Genomic DNA, 14,348 nt, shown 5'->3' with positions numbered 1-14,348 from the left:
GCTTTTTATGGAAGTTTTGCCAGCTGGATGCCATGAGAGAATCCATTGCAGCACGGAAAACTGGAACTCATATCAGCGTTGACCATGTGAGGAGACTGGGCGATTGTTTACTTACTATGGGGAAGTACTGGAAAGTAGTAAGCACCCCAATGTAGGCTTCCGGGGTTGGAGGGAAAAAATCTCCCATGGGCGGCAAAGCGCGCCAACTTGTAGAGAGGTTCGCGCCCATGGATAAAAGCAAAAGGGAGAACTATTTTTCAGATTTAATAAGAAAGAAAGGTGGAAAGGTGGAAAAGAAAGGGGCCTTACGAGAGCTACTGAAAAGTAATAGAAAGGGAACTTCAGGCTGAAAGATGATGTAACTTTCCAGGATAGGAAAGCGGTCATAAGCTACAGATCTATGCAACCTTTCAAGGTTCTATCAAATCATAAGAATTTAACCCGCTGATGTATCCATATTTTCCACCTTACGTGCCCCCGTTCGTTCAGCCTTGAACGCTTCAATCTTAGCCTTAAGCTCGGTGTCTATATGAATTAGCCTTTTGTCTCAATGATGACGAGTAAACGAGACTTACCGGGTATCACATCTTCCATTGTAAGGGGAACACGATTGAATGGATCATGAGGATCACTCAGCAAGTGAGAGCGAATAGTCGCACGGTCGATTGACATGCGGGAGTTGGGAAGAATAACCGGGTCTTCCATCAGAGTGTACATCAGAGGATCTAAAGACCAAATATTAGCGCTGTATCCTAAGCACAGGGGCTTAAAGATAAACATACCTAAGAATTCATCAGGGATCTCGCCCAGGTCCTCTTCTATTTGATCGTCTTCTGCCTTGGCTTCCTTGACCTTTATCTGAAGCTGGTTCCAGCGACGCATCTCTTCAGGGGACTTCAATGACCATTTGCGAAGAATATCCGCAGCATTTTTAAAGTTCTCAGGCTTGTAAGATCGGCCATCCCGAGCAACTGCGGTGATGAAGTTCTGCTTAGACATGAGGTTAAGGTAAACGTCAGTGATCTCACTTAAGAGAGCACGAGGATTGAAACCATATTCTTGCAGGTTCTGAACACGTAGATCTAAGCTCTTGGGTCCCACCATGGCATCGAGGTTGTAGTCCAACATATCCGCCAGACGCTGAACAATCTCTGGCATGGTAAATGAATCGGCCAAGGCTTCTGTGAAGAGCTTCAACATAGCAACAGTCTCGTTGGTCAGTTGCATGTATGACTTGGCACTGCGCTGGGCGGACGCAAGGTGCTCTTCTTTTTGCTGCCGTGTAGCAGCGTCCATGGAGTTTCCATCTCGAGCCAACTCTTGCTGGGTAGTATTGATGGTCTTAAAAGCACCAAAAGACTCATCCAGCACGTAAGTGACATCGTTAAGCAGCAGGTTCACGAACTGGACGAAGAAGTCCAAGTTCTGGCTGGCCTGGATGGACAACTTCTCACGGTACAGTGTATTGGGCCAGATACACTTGATGATCTGGAAGATCTCATAACGAATATTGAACTTGTCAAAGAACTGAGTGTGTGTGCCGGTGTGCTCTGCCTCAATGTAGAACTTCATTACAGCATGCAGAAGGTACTCATTGGCAAACGACATAGAGTTCAGCAGATCGACCAGCACACCACGAGCGCCACCAGGGCGATCCCATGTACCTCGGAACAAGATCGAAACAAGTCCGGCCTTGAGATACGGGTTCTTAATGTAGCCGGAGCTCTCCAGGAATGCGATGCACAGCATGACCAGCTCGTCACCCTGAGTAGCAGTGATAATTTGGGGCATACACCACATGATGAACTTGAAATTACTGACGATATCATCGAGGAAGTACTCAGGTAGACACGAGAATACCTCAGGTTGCTGCTCGGGAAGAGGCAGTGTGATCTTTTCCTTGGGGAAGTTCTTCCCAGAGACGAGTCTCAATAGCCAAACAGTCACGTAGCGCATGAAGAGCATCGAGCGGGCTTGCCACTGGTCATCGAACAGCACACCTTGGAGACTGTACTTTAAAGCCAATCCTAGATCAAGCTTGTCCTTATACTTCTTCAAAGCTTGCTCGAACACTCGCAGTTGCATAGGGTTTCCAGCCCACCGGTGTCGTTCAAGCTCGAATTTTGTAATAGTAGATTCCATATGGCGCAGATCTTTCTCAAGCTGCTCCAGCTTGGATGTCAAGGATTCGCTTCCATAGTGGTGTGCGGCAACAGTCAAAAAGAAGATCTCTGTGATGAAGTTAGAAGTACCCTCGGCTTTCTTGGAATAAAACGCTTCCGACGCATGCTGATCAGCATTGATCTTCGTTTCATCCCGCATGTCTACCCGGGAATCACGGTGTAGATAGTCTGCATCAATACGGTCAATCTTGGTGAAAGACGCATCCATGAACGGCTCGCAGAGCTGATCAAGACATGTTGTCAAGTTGAACATGAACCCATCTGACGCGACATGCTCGGGATCAACCTGCATTGCACGCCGTTTATGGTTAATATTCAAAGCAGTAGCGAACCAGTCAAGAACACGATCCCGAGCTTCTTTCGAGGCACGAATCATGTGGTTGATAACATCGAGAAGGTCGGAGCTGACCAACTGCTGCGTCATTCGAAGTGACCGTTGGGCATTCAAAATATATGCTTGGTCTCTGGTCTTCGGACTTGAGAAATATGACATTGTGACATTGGCTTGCAAAGGAGATAGCCGGAACCATGGCCCTAAAAGAGTGAGCTTCTCGAATTGCGCAGGGTCCTTCGAGTCATTGAAGATAGAGGACTCTGTGATAGCAGCCGCAATGCTAGCATGGCGAACAAGGTTTCGCAGTGCCTGTCGCGGTTGTTAGTATGGATGGTAATCTTAAAATAGTTCGTGCAGGATGAAATTTCAACGAACAGTGCTATAGGGCTTATAATCGTCATTAATATCCTTGGTCGAAAGACCCGCGCTGAGTTCTTCAACGGCTGCTATGAAAGCTGGCTTCACACCGTCGTCATCCTCAAATCGCTTAACTGCTTCGCTGATGAATTCGAAATCCACGCCCTTCTCATCCTCAGGGTCTAGTAGGAGGTAAGGAGCCAATGTGGAACTCTGTGGGGATTCAAGCCTATAGCATTTAGTCAGTTTCACCAGTCCATCCTCATATTCAGATGTAGCGCATTTCAGTGAAAACATACCCGAACATCTCGGGCATGGTAATGCCGAAAATGCAATAACTCATGCAAAGTCGTCGTGCTTCGCAGAGGACCTGGAATTTAGGATCATCATCTCGTGCCCGTCGGAATCCCTTGTGTAATTTCGCGATGCGTTTCCAGCATGGCAACAAGTAGTCCAATGGGCTTCCTTGTCCGGCGTTGGAGGCGGCCTCGAGGAGCGCTTGGTCTAGGACTGCCGTGCTGATGCGCAGTTCTTTGCTCTCGCTCTCAAGTTCACTCCGCAGACCGGGGAGATAGATTCTTTGGCCATGGAGATCTCGTTGTCCTTCCTCCTTCAATGTAAGTTTGAACACTGCACTCAAAGTCCTGTCTTCGAAAGTTTCGATTGTTTCAGGTTTTGCGGGTGGTGGGGTTCCTGGGGTTCCTGGAGTCGATGGAGCGGCTGAACGTGGTCGCTCTGGGACACTGGCAGGAGTTATCTTAATTCTTTTGCCCTCGGGGTACTGAGGGGTTCGTGGCGCAGACGATGAGGCACTTTGAGGTTGACTAAAAGACTGCGGTGCAATGGGCGACGCGGGCGACCCTGTGGGGGAGGGGTTTGCAGAATTTGAAGGCGATCCAGAGGAGCCGTCTGCAGATGGAGATGTAGGGGTTGGGTTTGAAAGCTTTGCCAGGCGCTTATTGCGGATCTGAGTCGTATACGAAGTTTCCCATTAGCAGCTGCGGAGTAACCTGGGGGCTCTGTCGCTGGGCGGATGGCTGAACAAACCTTCTCCGCGTCCGATAGCGTGTCCGACATCTTTTTGGCTTGGACTCAAGATCGCTGAATTCGCCCTGCGGAGCGAAATCAGAAGCGTTGATCGTAGACCCCGGGGGTTAGGATTGGTGAAAGATGGAAACGGCCGCCAACTGGAGTTGTTGGAGTTTGTGGTGAAGAAGTGTGTGGTGAAGAATCCTTCCAGGCAGGCGATTTGATGATGTAGTAATGGCCGTGAAAATGGGACAAAAGATAAGATCCTGGAAAGACTTTGGATCAATTATTCACATTACAAGATGAGGGGGAAGGTATGCCGAGTGAGGCTGGAGGTTCTGTCATGATCGCCGAGATTCGCTCGCATGTTCTTCGCTATTGGGGTTGTTGATGTGCCTTTACTAAGCACTAAAACACTGCACCTGCCAACCAGCAGTGTTAATACCAGTACTTGAGGCACATCTTCACCATTAATGAAGTATAAAATATTGATTCGATTGTTTAGAAAAATACGCTTATTTACTTAAGACGCATTAAAACCAAGTCCAACGACAGCTGAAGACAACTGGACTGGATGCATTTCCAATGTACAAAGATGAGACCAAAAAAAGAGGAAAAGAAGAGGTCAGCAGAAATAAAGCCCATAAGACGCCAGCCATCACACATAGTGCTATTAGCAGTTTCTAATCAAGAAGAAGCCTAAAGGATGTAGAATCCATCAATCTGGATTGCCAACCTAATTATACTTCCTCCTCAAGGTCTCCCACTTGCGACAACTCTTCAACTCCATAGCGCGAGCCTCCTTCATCTTCTCCACATTAGGGAAGAACCAACCCTGTGCTTCTTGAATTTTGCGGTCTCGGAACTGCACTTCATTCTCGCACTCATACTGGAGATTTGATACATATGCCACCTCCACTCGCTTGTCTAATTGCCGAAGTTTGCGAGGACTTAATTCCTCCACATCCAAAGGATTCACAAAGTAGTTGATGTTGAGCGAGGGAGTAGTGCGTCCCAAGGTATGAGGAGCCTCGGGTGTATCAAAACGAAAGGTCGGTCCAGCCGGGGCAGGAGAACCGGAGAAGATTGAGGAGAGGAGGGGGAGGAGGAACAGAATTAGGAGAGGCAGAATTTGGCGTAGAATAGACCATACATCCGGGGGGAGGCTGTGGGGTTGAGTTGGTCGCGCGAGGTCTTCTGCGTGGTTGGCCTCCTCCGAACTGGTGTACTCGGAAGCCTGGACCGCCGCCCATATTGAAGACGAATTGGGGACCACCTGGGAATACTGGTGTTAGTTTTGAACTGTGTAGTCGCGCGCTGTGTACTCGGATAACAGAATAAACATACCCATGCCAAATGGGCTGCCACCCATACCACCGAATCCACCACCACCGAAGAATCGATTGAACAATTCTTCTGGAGATATCTCCTCCTCGAATCCACCACCTCCACGAGGGAATCCACCACCACCGAATCCACCTCCGCCGCCAAATGGTGAGGCACCTCCTCCAGACGATGCACTTGGACCGGGATTGAATCGGCTATCTGGATCTCCTCCAAACTTGTCATAACGAGACTTCTTATCAGAATCGGAAAGAATTTGGAACGCTCGCGAGACCACTAGTAGTAATTTATATGTAAGTCAAGGCCCAAAACAATAGAGAAGAAAAAGTCTCCGCGGTGTCTTATACTCACTTTTGAACGCCTCATCTGCGCCATCATAACCGTTCTTATCCGGATGTGTCAACAAACTTTGTTTACGGTATGCCTTCTTAATCTCGCTATCGGTCGCTGTGCGCTCTACCGAGAGAATCTCGTAGAACGAGGTTGCTGTACATTTTCGAATGCGAATGACCGCAGCCTTTTGCTCGGGTGTGTATTTGCGGTCTTGGTTTCCCTGTTTATGTTCCCGTGATCTTGCGCCGCCTCCATTGGCATCTGATCCAGACGCGGTAGCCGGCATTGTGACTAGTGAAGAGGGTATGTCTCGGTGGCTCGTGTGTCAAACGCTGGTGGGACAGGTGCGGGTGACGGTGGCGTAGAATGTAGAACGTGGAGAAAGGGGTGCCCGATTCCCCAGAGGCTGACAAAAGTGTCAGGCCTGTAGAACACTAAAATCCGTAGTGAATATGCCCAAATAGCGATGATTCGAAATGTGGGCGATGCAGGTGGGAGACTCGGGGGCAAAGCGGAAAAAGTGTCGTAGGTGTCTTTGCCAAGTGGGAACACCAACATGGTGCGCTTATCTGGGCCGAAGAACAAAGACCGCGCCAAATCTCCCCACAGCAATCAAGGTCATTATCATCTTGATTTCCTCTTTACCACAACACCTCAATTGGAATTTCTTGTTCGCAATAAGACAAAAATTAATATCGCATCGAGTTGGTCTTATTCGACCTTCCATATTCACCATGGCGAAAGATTCCACTGTGGAGGAAACCAAGCAGACAATCGTGCAGCGCTTCAGAGCTTGGGGTGGTAAGTGCTCAATTATAAGCATATTCAACTTTGGAAACTACTGGTCCTCACAGGATCAATAGTGAACGAAAGTATTCAATCCGACTAACTCATTTCTCTCTCAGAAAACTCCTTCCCGCCAACTCTGCTAGCTTCCCTCATCACCGCGCAACATGCACGCCCATTCCAGTTCTTCCCTATGCTCTTCCCTCCTATCCTCATCCTGACGAGCTATGTGAACCTTCAAGGCTTCAAGACCGAGACTGCAGGTATCACCGCCGCCTGGTCAGGCTTATATCTACTCTTGGCAAGCCGCCGGCGGCAGCCATTAATGAAGAAGTTCGGAGCTCGCGGAATCGTGCGTGGTGGAACAATGGCACTTTGCTTGGTCAATATGATTGGCGGTGGACTTGCATACACCCTTGGAAAGCAAGAGGCCGAAGAAAAGAAGGAGCAGCCTTAAGAGGTAGCTCGGCAATACAGTGGGACGAGGTGTACGATATGTCTTTTACGTGGCGTATGGGGCTTGCATGAGCCAGATTTCGTGAGACATTCGACAAATCTGGTATTGGCGATTTGAATGGGCTTTCCAGCTCATGGTGTTTTCATCCGACAAAATGTACTATATCCATCCATAGACCCATGGAATAAAAGTGGTCTCGATAATTCTGGATCAAAGGTCAACCCGTAGGTTTTGAGAGAATCTTATATACAATTGATCGATTTCTCAAGCCTGCTTGCAGCTTCAGAGCTCAAAGAGAGCTTTCTGTACAATATGGCTTCTCTGCTAGTAAGAATTGGCGTACATTGTCAGGCACGAGCCATTCCAAATCTGGGCTAGCAGATTGTATTGCCTCGCGCGCCCTGGTAGAACTCACCGGTTCTTGACCGGGTTTCCTGCCCTCGACAAGCTGGATCTTATCCGCCCATTCCTTTCGTCCACCCTCATGCTCACGGTCCCCTCGAGCAAGGGCCTGTATGAAAGACTCCTGCTCCTCCCTGCTTCCCCATTCATCACTGGGTCTCAGTGTCACGCGCAGTCTGTGTTGTGAGAACAGCGGTGCCAGAGAATCTAGCGTATGATCTGGGGGATAATATTTCGTATTCAAGATGCGGATCAAGGTATCGTACCCCGTTAGGTGAACCTGTTCAAGTGGGGTTGGGTAAATTCCCGAGGCCTCAATTGCGGCCGCCTTGTCGATGAAATATGGTTTCTTGGTTACGCCAATATCAATGCCTGGGATGCGGTCCATTGATGGCGTATGCTCCTTAGATGATGTACTCGTAGCTAGGTGTGATCGCAGATCGTGCGCAAAGAGCTCCATCATTGTAAGACGATCTTCGAATAACGCGGGCTTTGATGGTTTATCGGCATTTTGTGTGGCAAGGAGAAGGAGTAGTCGGGAATCTGGCTCAAGGCGTTCGAGGAGGGCAGAGCTAGCAATGCGAAGATGTGCTCGTGTTGGTGGGTTGAAAGACGAATCTAGCACATAGAGGATTCTTGGCTGCGGGGAACCATCTGTAGGGATGGTGGTAAAAACCTCGAAGTCCTTCGTGGAAGCCGTGAACTTCTTGAGCAGTGAGGTATAACGGGTTCGCAAGCTTTGAAAAGAAGCCATGACGAACTCACTAGAGGTGTTGATGTCGAACTTGAAGCCGATAAGTAGCAGTCAACTCGGTAATGTATCCGGGGTTGATAAGCTTGCCCGGGTGTACCCCACTCTCCCCAAGCTCGGGCTAGAATGGGCTATTCTGTCCTAAGTCTATAGCTTACTAGTATGCAATTGACTAAGTCTTAACCTATTTCTTTTTCTACTGGACCAAAAGCATATCCCTCAATAAGGCTTTCTAGGTGATGCTGAATGCAGCTCTTAGCCTAATATGAAATCGGCCGGGATGTGTAGGTGCTCAGAAGAAACTTGAATACAAACTATCATCGTACTTCCATCCCAAGGCTAAAATGCTGGGTGAATCACTGAGAATAGTAGAGATTTTGGGATTCAAAGAGAAATCGGAGTATATAAGTTCTTATAGCAGAAGAAAATCAAGTTGCAGCTTGGCTATTGTAAATGCGGAATGTACCTCTTAACATTCTTCCAAGGTTCAATAAACACGTACAAGTTTATTGTTCAGGGGTCCATCGAGTCTCTTTGGACAAATTACTCTGTAAGTAAGTTCCATTACTCCAATAGACAACCCATGAATTAATCCGTACAGGGAGCATTAGCTTCTAGTTCAAGCGGTGTCTGATGTCACAAGCTACTCGGAGTTAAACGCGGGCATGTTATCCCTTGCATCGAGTATCTTTGGACTGTAGACATGCATACATATCATGTATGTACTGGATGAAAGGGGGATTATGCAGTAGCACTATGTGTTTCAAGTTGTGGATGAACATGAATTGTTTCCAAGAAGATATCAAGAAGTAGATCAAGGGTCCAAGAGATCCACGAGTAAGAACGGGAATTACAGCCTCTACGGGTCCCACTTCATGCTCCTATTCCATCTTACTACACCAATTTACTTCAGGTGAAAGCGGGGGATCCGCGTGCCAAGCGTGACTTGAATCAGCTTCTCACCTTAAGTTCCACCCTTTTTTCACAAGGATCACTCTCCACATCCTTTAGATCGGGGGAAACTGGAGGAAATGAATCAGAATACATGCAAAGATCCACCTGCTACTTGGCAGTCTCACCTTGCTCTAGGCATCGCTGCTTCCGGCAATTTTACCCTTTCCGATGCTAGACCGCTGGAGTCGGACACCTTACTCCATGACGTCCATGATGTTGATCACAAATACAATCGAGATATCGCTCCACGTGCGATCCGAAGCACTACGAGCCAACGTTACCGCAGGGAATTAAAAAGCCTGGCATATCTCTGCATTTGTCTAGGGCTGTGGATGTTCAACATTCCGAATATGCTAGCACAGATTTTAGGTCGGTCGATAATAGCGAGACACGGCAAAGAAGTGCCAACTCCAGATCGAACTTTGCGTTTTACAAAGGATGGCACGTTCCAAATAAGTGTCTTCGAGGACTTGCATTTCGCTGAAGGTGAGCTCATGATTTGACTATGGATACATTCAAAGCAATCTGGAAATTCCATTTCTGACCAGGTATATAGATGCTAGCAAAGATAATAAAACAAATGGTGTGATGAAATATGTCCTCTTCAAGGAGAATCCACAGCTCGTTGTCATCAACGGCGACTTGATTTCTGGCGAAGCGGTAAAAATTTCCAAATCAAACAACTACCTCGACCAAGTTGTCTCTCCCCTTGTGGACGAGGGATACGTCTGGGCTTCAACCTACGGAAACCATGACAGCAATCCCAATCTTGATCCGCGGCAGGATATCTATGATCAAGAAAAACGCTACAAGAACAGCCTCACACAAAGCTTGGTGGACCATTCAGATGCGGGTATTACGAACTATTATCTGCCAGTCTTTTCTCACAATGGATCTGAAAGCGACACGCCAGCCCTTCTTCTGTGGTTCTTTGATTCAAAAGGTGGACGTGAGCCCACTAACCGAGTATCGAAACGAAATTCAGTCAATCGGCCCGACTGGGTTGATCAATCTGTATGAAATTTCTCCTAGTGTGAGCTCTCGATTAACCACATGACTGACTTGGTACAGGTAGTTGATTGGTTCATCGAGACAAATTCCAATCTCAGCGACAAGTATGGGACAACGATTCCCTCATTAGCCTTCTACCACATCCCCGCAGATGCAATGCGTGTATATCAAGACAACGGAGTCAATTCTCATACTTCTCCTGGAATCAACGGGGAAACAGTTGTTCAGCAGGGAGCTGGTGATACAGACTATACCGGTCAAGATAAGAATTTTATGAAAGCTCTATTGAACACATCAGGACTTATGGCAACATTCAGCGGTCACGATCATGAAAACGATTGGTATGACTGCACCATCAGTATGACTTTCCTATGCTAATTGATGTGCATGACAGGTGCTTCAAATGGGATGGAGAAACTGTTGCTCAGAATCTATCCGGAAATGGCATCAACATGTGCTACGGTCGACATACCGGATACGGTGGATATGGCAATGCTAAGCGGGGTGGAAGACAAATTATGCTCAATGAAGAAACGCTACATGAGGATGTTGAAACTTGGATTCGATTGGAAGATGGTACAATCTCAGCACATGTCACCTTGAACGGGACATATGGTCACGACAAATACGCCTCTGCTGCCCGGAAAATGACCAGAGGGATAGAAACTCGGAGTGGAGGATTATCTAACTTTCACCCTTCCGAATCACTACTATACCTGTTGTATCTATGGCTGCCGATCGCCTTATTTTGGCACTGGAAACAGTGATTGCAATTGCACGTGATGTACATCTTTACTGCTAGTAATACAGCTTACTACATACTCTCTATAAATTCTGGACTTCAATTCATAAACCCATCTCCTAGACCTCATTATGAGTCTCACCTGTAGCGACGCGTGGGTCAGGTTTAAGATATCCGTCTGACCCCTGATGTTCAACTCTCGTACTACTATATACATGTTCAAAAGTCTGCCCAGGTGCCTCCACTGAAATTCAAAACGTCTTTAAAGGGAAATATATCAACCACACCTATCTCGAGTGCTGAAATCTTCTGAAACCCGAGGTATCTCTTCAAGTTTTTTCTCATAAAATGGTTCTTCAACTCTGATTTGCTTCCTTCCTTAACGCTAGAGCACCCTTCTACTATAGAATAAACAGACTTATATATGACATCTATACATGTAGCATAAACGAGTCAATTAACTTAATAAATTCAGATATTGTTTATTCAAATTCTAGTTGCTGTAGATTTCAACCTAAGGGCCTCAATCACATAAACATACCCATGTGTTCTTAGCATCACCATTAAGAGTTTATTTCACTTCAAGTTCCTCCTCTTATTGAGCTCACTTGCTTCTCTTGTTGAGCTCACTTCCTCCTTTGATTGTTTCAACCATATTTCTCTTAATGACACATTTCTTCTTCTATTAGCGTCATGTCTACCCCCAAGAATCCGTATTTCTGGAAGATCACTCTGGAGCAACGAGCTCGAGTCCCGAAATTCGACCCTCCAGCTCAATACTTGAGCGATAAAGAAGCCTACTCTCTTTTCTATGAGAGAGCGAGGCTTACAATCGAAAGGCTGAAGGCAAAACCGAGGAATCCCCCGATATGGAAGTACATTCTTTGGGAAGTATCAACCGATTTCATAATGCATTTTATGTGTTTTGGTACCCTCAAACCCGTCAAGGAAGCCCTCAACCAAGAAGAGCCTCCGACAATTGACGACATCAAAGCCCTAGAATGGGTAGATACGTGGTCTCTGGGGTCTTACATGAAGCTACTAAGTTTTGCCCCGGGTGTAATACCTTGGTAGGCATCAGATAAGCAGAATGAGCATGTCTACACCGGGGCTGGCACTGGGAACTTTGGATTGAATGGCAGACGAGACAGCCAGTAAGTATACTGAGTGACAGCTCAAGCCGTCCAGAAGTACTAACTTTCCTAATCAGTAAAGTAACAAAAGGCTTCTCGTCATGGCACCGAGATATGCTGCTTCTTAGCCCCGAAATAACCTGGAAGGCCCTTTTTCTGCTCAAGGGCAGGCCTGGAAAATTGATCTTGGAAAGCAGGATTATGTGCCTCATTGCAGAGGCAATCTTCGGTTCACTTTTCTGCGCTTACCAATGCCACAGGAAGGACAGAGTGGATGCATACGTCTTTGAACCAGACAATATCCAATGGGAAGGGCTTCTTTCCGAGGAAGTTTTCCGGCAGCCCGCTCACTTGGAGCTGTCAGATGCTTTCTTGAGTCATCAACCAAAGCTGCGCACATCTCTGAAGCGTGAAGAGAAGGAAGAGACCGAGAGGGTTGAGAGACCATTCGAAGATCTCTCGGACTCAGAGCCTGACGAGATAAGTGAAGAAATAGCAGAGCAAGTATAACCTTCAAGTTGTCCCCATTGAGTTTTTTGGTCGAGTTGGTTTAACATACAATACTTACATACCATAGGCGAATGAGGAAAATTGAGTTGGAGGGCCGGAAAGCCTTGATGACACCTGAGCAGAAGCAAGAAAAATCTGAAAAAGCTAAGGAGTACCCTCAAGAAGAACCCGCGGCCTTCACAAGCCGGAATCTCTGCAACGAGGTCTAGGGAAGAGAAAGATAAGCGTAATGAACAAAGCCGCGTGGCATGGGCTGCAAGAACAGATGAAGAAAAGGAGGATGAGGCACGCAAGGACCGGGAACGTCGACAGATAAGGGAGGCTAGAGATGGGCTAGATGCGATTAATGTCAAACGCAGAGCGAAACGGGCTAAAAGATCTAAGGAGGAAAAGGCGGAGGATGCACGCAAGGACAAGCAACGTCGAGATAGAAAGGAGGAGAAAGAAGGGAAAGGCGTGATTAATGCCAAACGCAGAGCGCAATTGGCTGGAAGATCTGAGGATAAAAAGGAGGAGGCTAGACGCAAGCATAACGAAGCCTGCAAGCGTGACAACCAGCGTCAAAAGGAGTTGAAAAGGTTGGCTGCTGAGAAGGCCACAAAGGAAGAGAGACAGAGACAGACTCTGACTCTGAATCTGAGTCTGAGTCTGTCTCTGAGTCAGAGTCAGAAACGGATGTGCAGGCCGAAAAGGATGACACCAACCTTAAGAGGAAGCATCCCACGACCAGCTCAAAAACCACACCAAGGAAGAATTCGGGTTAAGTCGCGACATGACGACTTTGGGAGGTGGTGGGAGAAGTCGTTAACTTCCCTTCCAAGTTTATCTCATTAATTTCAGCCTCCAGGGACCCAAGGGACCAGCTAAAGCAACAGATTGTCAGGACTCAGAAGTCCCACTCTAACTTGAAAATGCATCTTTACAGTTCTTTCTAAGCAACAGCCCTGGACTCGGAGTAGTTTGTAGTTACTTCATCACAGTAACCTTGAACCCTTGCACAGGCCTGTTAGATTGGGATCAGTGATCCAGTAGTTTTCGATATCACCTCTCACCTTCCACTTCTTCTCTTCTCTCCCTGCGGGCAAATTTTCCCCCTTGACACTGCCAAGAGGGGCGAGTGAGCTATAGACTCCCTTGGAAGGTCTACGGTAAGTTATGGACTCTTGGTCCACAGCTCGCATGCCTACGGAGTATTGGGGATTACTAGTAGAATGTACTAAGTACCTCCAGGCTAATAGGTGGTAATCAGATGTCATCTATGGGAAAATAGAACGCCAGGAACGATACAATCTGTAAGCGGACTTCGGTAGAGTAGGTATAAGAGAATTTAATCTGACCATATGGACCTCGGGAGGCTTGCATTAAAATGAACATTGAATGACCCTATGAAGGAAGATCTAAATGGTACTCTGAGGTCCGTAATTATTCATAACTTCAAAGTTGAAAGCCTAAATCCGAGTCTGTGTGATTTAGCCCTAGAAGGAGGTACTACATATGTATGTGCTTGGTAGCCCTTCCACTTAGGGCTAGGGATTTCAAGTTCCAAGCTTTGCAAATCAGTGTTCTTATCTAGGTACAACATTGAAATGTTGCATTTTGTTTCAAGTTTATCAAATAAAATCAAGATTACAAGAAGATAATTTGCAGTGTAGAAGAGGCAGTATTATTCACAGCTAATGCTACACTAGAAAAAAAAGGTTCCTCATTCTCCAGGTCCAAGCGACAGCAACTGCTTCGCAAGGACGGGAGAATAAAGCAATTGTTGAAATAATTGGCACCTGAATTGGTGGCACCCATGTTGAAATCGTTAGTCATGTTGAAACTCCGTAAACCCGCTTTTTGGTGCCTTCTAAACCACAGACCCCTTTGAAACCCGTATGTTGAACTTTTGGTATCATCGTCGTAACTCATGCATAAAAAAACAAAACTCCCCGTGCCAGAGGCGGCAGGTTGATTGCCGCCTCCTCAATTAACACATTATAGGAAGGTTAAAACAAGAAAGATGGATCAATGTTCTTAGAT

The 14,348-nt window shown here is 46.8% G+C and overlaps 6 protein-coding genes across 6 annotated transcripts; 3 read left to right on the top strand and 3 right to left on the bottom strand.

Annotated features, from left to right (window-relative positions):
- Positions 1-534: 534 nt before the first annotated feature.
- Positions 535-3,951, bottom strand: N7483_007088 (ubiquitin-ubiquitin ligase UFD2; the record flags this gene model as incomplete). The annotated part of the gene is made up of 4 exons (XM_057090525.1): positions 535-2,826; positions 2,893-3,103; positions 3,174-3,841; positions 3,922-3,951. The coding sequence occupies 4 exons, from the start codon at positions 3,949-3,951 to the stop codon at positions 535-537; spliced, it is 3,201 nt and encodes a 1,066-aa protein (XP_056945266.1).
- Positions 3,952-4,639: 688 nt separating this feature from the next.
- On the bottom strand, positions 4,640-5,866 carry N7483_007087 (J domain-containing protein; the record flags this gene model as incomplete). The annotated part of the gene is made up of 3 exons (XM_057090524.1): positions 4,640-5,140; positions 5,207-5,523; positions 5,599-5,866. The coding sequence occupies 3 exons, from the start codon at positions 5,864-5,866 to the stop codon at positions 4,640-4,642; spliced, it is 1,086 nt and encodes a 361-aa protein (XP_056945265.1).
- A 448-nt stretch (positions 5,867-6,314) lies between these two features.
- On the top strand, positions 6,315-6,823 carry N7483_007086 (uncharacterized protein; the record flags this gene model as incomplete). Its single annotated transcript, XM_057090523.1, has 2 exons — positions 6,315-6,381; positions 6,486-6,823. The coding sequence occupies 2 exons, from the start codon at positions 6,315-6,317 to the stop codon at positions 6,821-6,823; spliced, it is 405 nt and encodes a 134-aa protein (XP_056945264.1).
- Positions 6,824-7,112: 289 nt separating this feature from the next.
- On the bottom strand, positions 7,113-7,979 carry N7483_007085 (nicotinate-nicotinamide nucleotide adenylyltransferase; the record flags this gene model as incomplete). The annotated part of the gene is made up of 1 exon (XM_057090522.1): positions 7,113-7,979. One exon carries the CDS (start codon positions 7,977-7,979, stop codon positions 7,113-7,115), a length of 867 nt encoding a protein of 288 aa, XP_056945263.1.
- Positions 7,980-9,280: 1,301 nt separating this feature from the next.
- On the top strand, positions 9,281-10,708 carry N7483_007084 (metallophosphoesterase family protein; the record flags this gene model as incomplete). Its single annotated transcript, XM_057090521.1, has 4 exons — positions 9,281-9,416; positions 9,487-9,944; positions 10,002-10,282; positions 10,336-10,708. 4 exons carry the CDS (start codon positions 9,281-9,283, stop codon positions 10,706-10,708), a joined length of 1,248 nt encoding a protein of 415 aa, XP_056945262.1.
- An 884-nt stretch (positions 10,709-11,592) lies between these two features.
- N7483_007083 (uncharacterized protein) lies at positions 11,593-13,160 on the top strand (the record flags this gene model as incomplete). Its single annotated transcript, XM_057090520.1, has 2 exons — positions 11,593-11,696; positions 12,446-13,160. 2 exons carry the CDS (start codon positions 11,593-11,595, stop codon positions 13,158-13,160), a joined length of 819 nt encoding a protein of 272 aa, XP_056945261.1.
- Between the last annotated feature and the right edge of the window lie 1,188 nt (positions 13,161-14,348).

This window comes from Penicillium malachiteum (genome assembly GCF_028827825.1).
Source record: "Penicillium malachiteum strain IBT 17515 chromosome Unknown utg000003l:1.0-4950554.0:1.0-4952489.0, whole genome shotgun sequence".
NCBI classification, from domain to species: domain Eukaryota; kingdom Fungi; phylum Ascomycota; class Eurotiomycetes; order Eurotiales; family Aspergillaceae; genus Penicillium; species Penicillium malachiteum.
The sequence above is the reverse complement of the archived record's forward strand: the minus strand, read 5'-3'. Positions and strand labels throughout refer to the sequence as shown.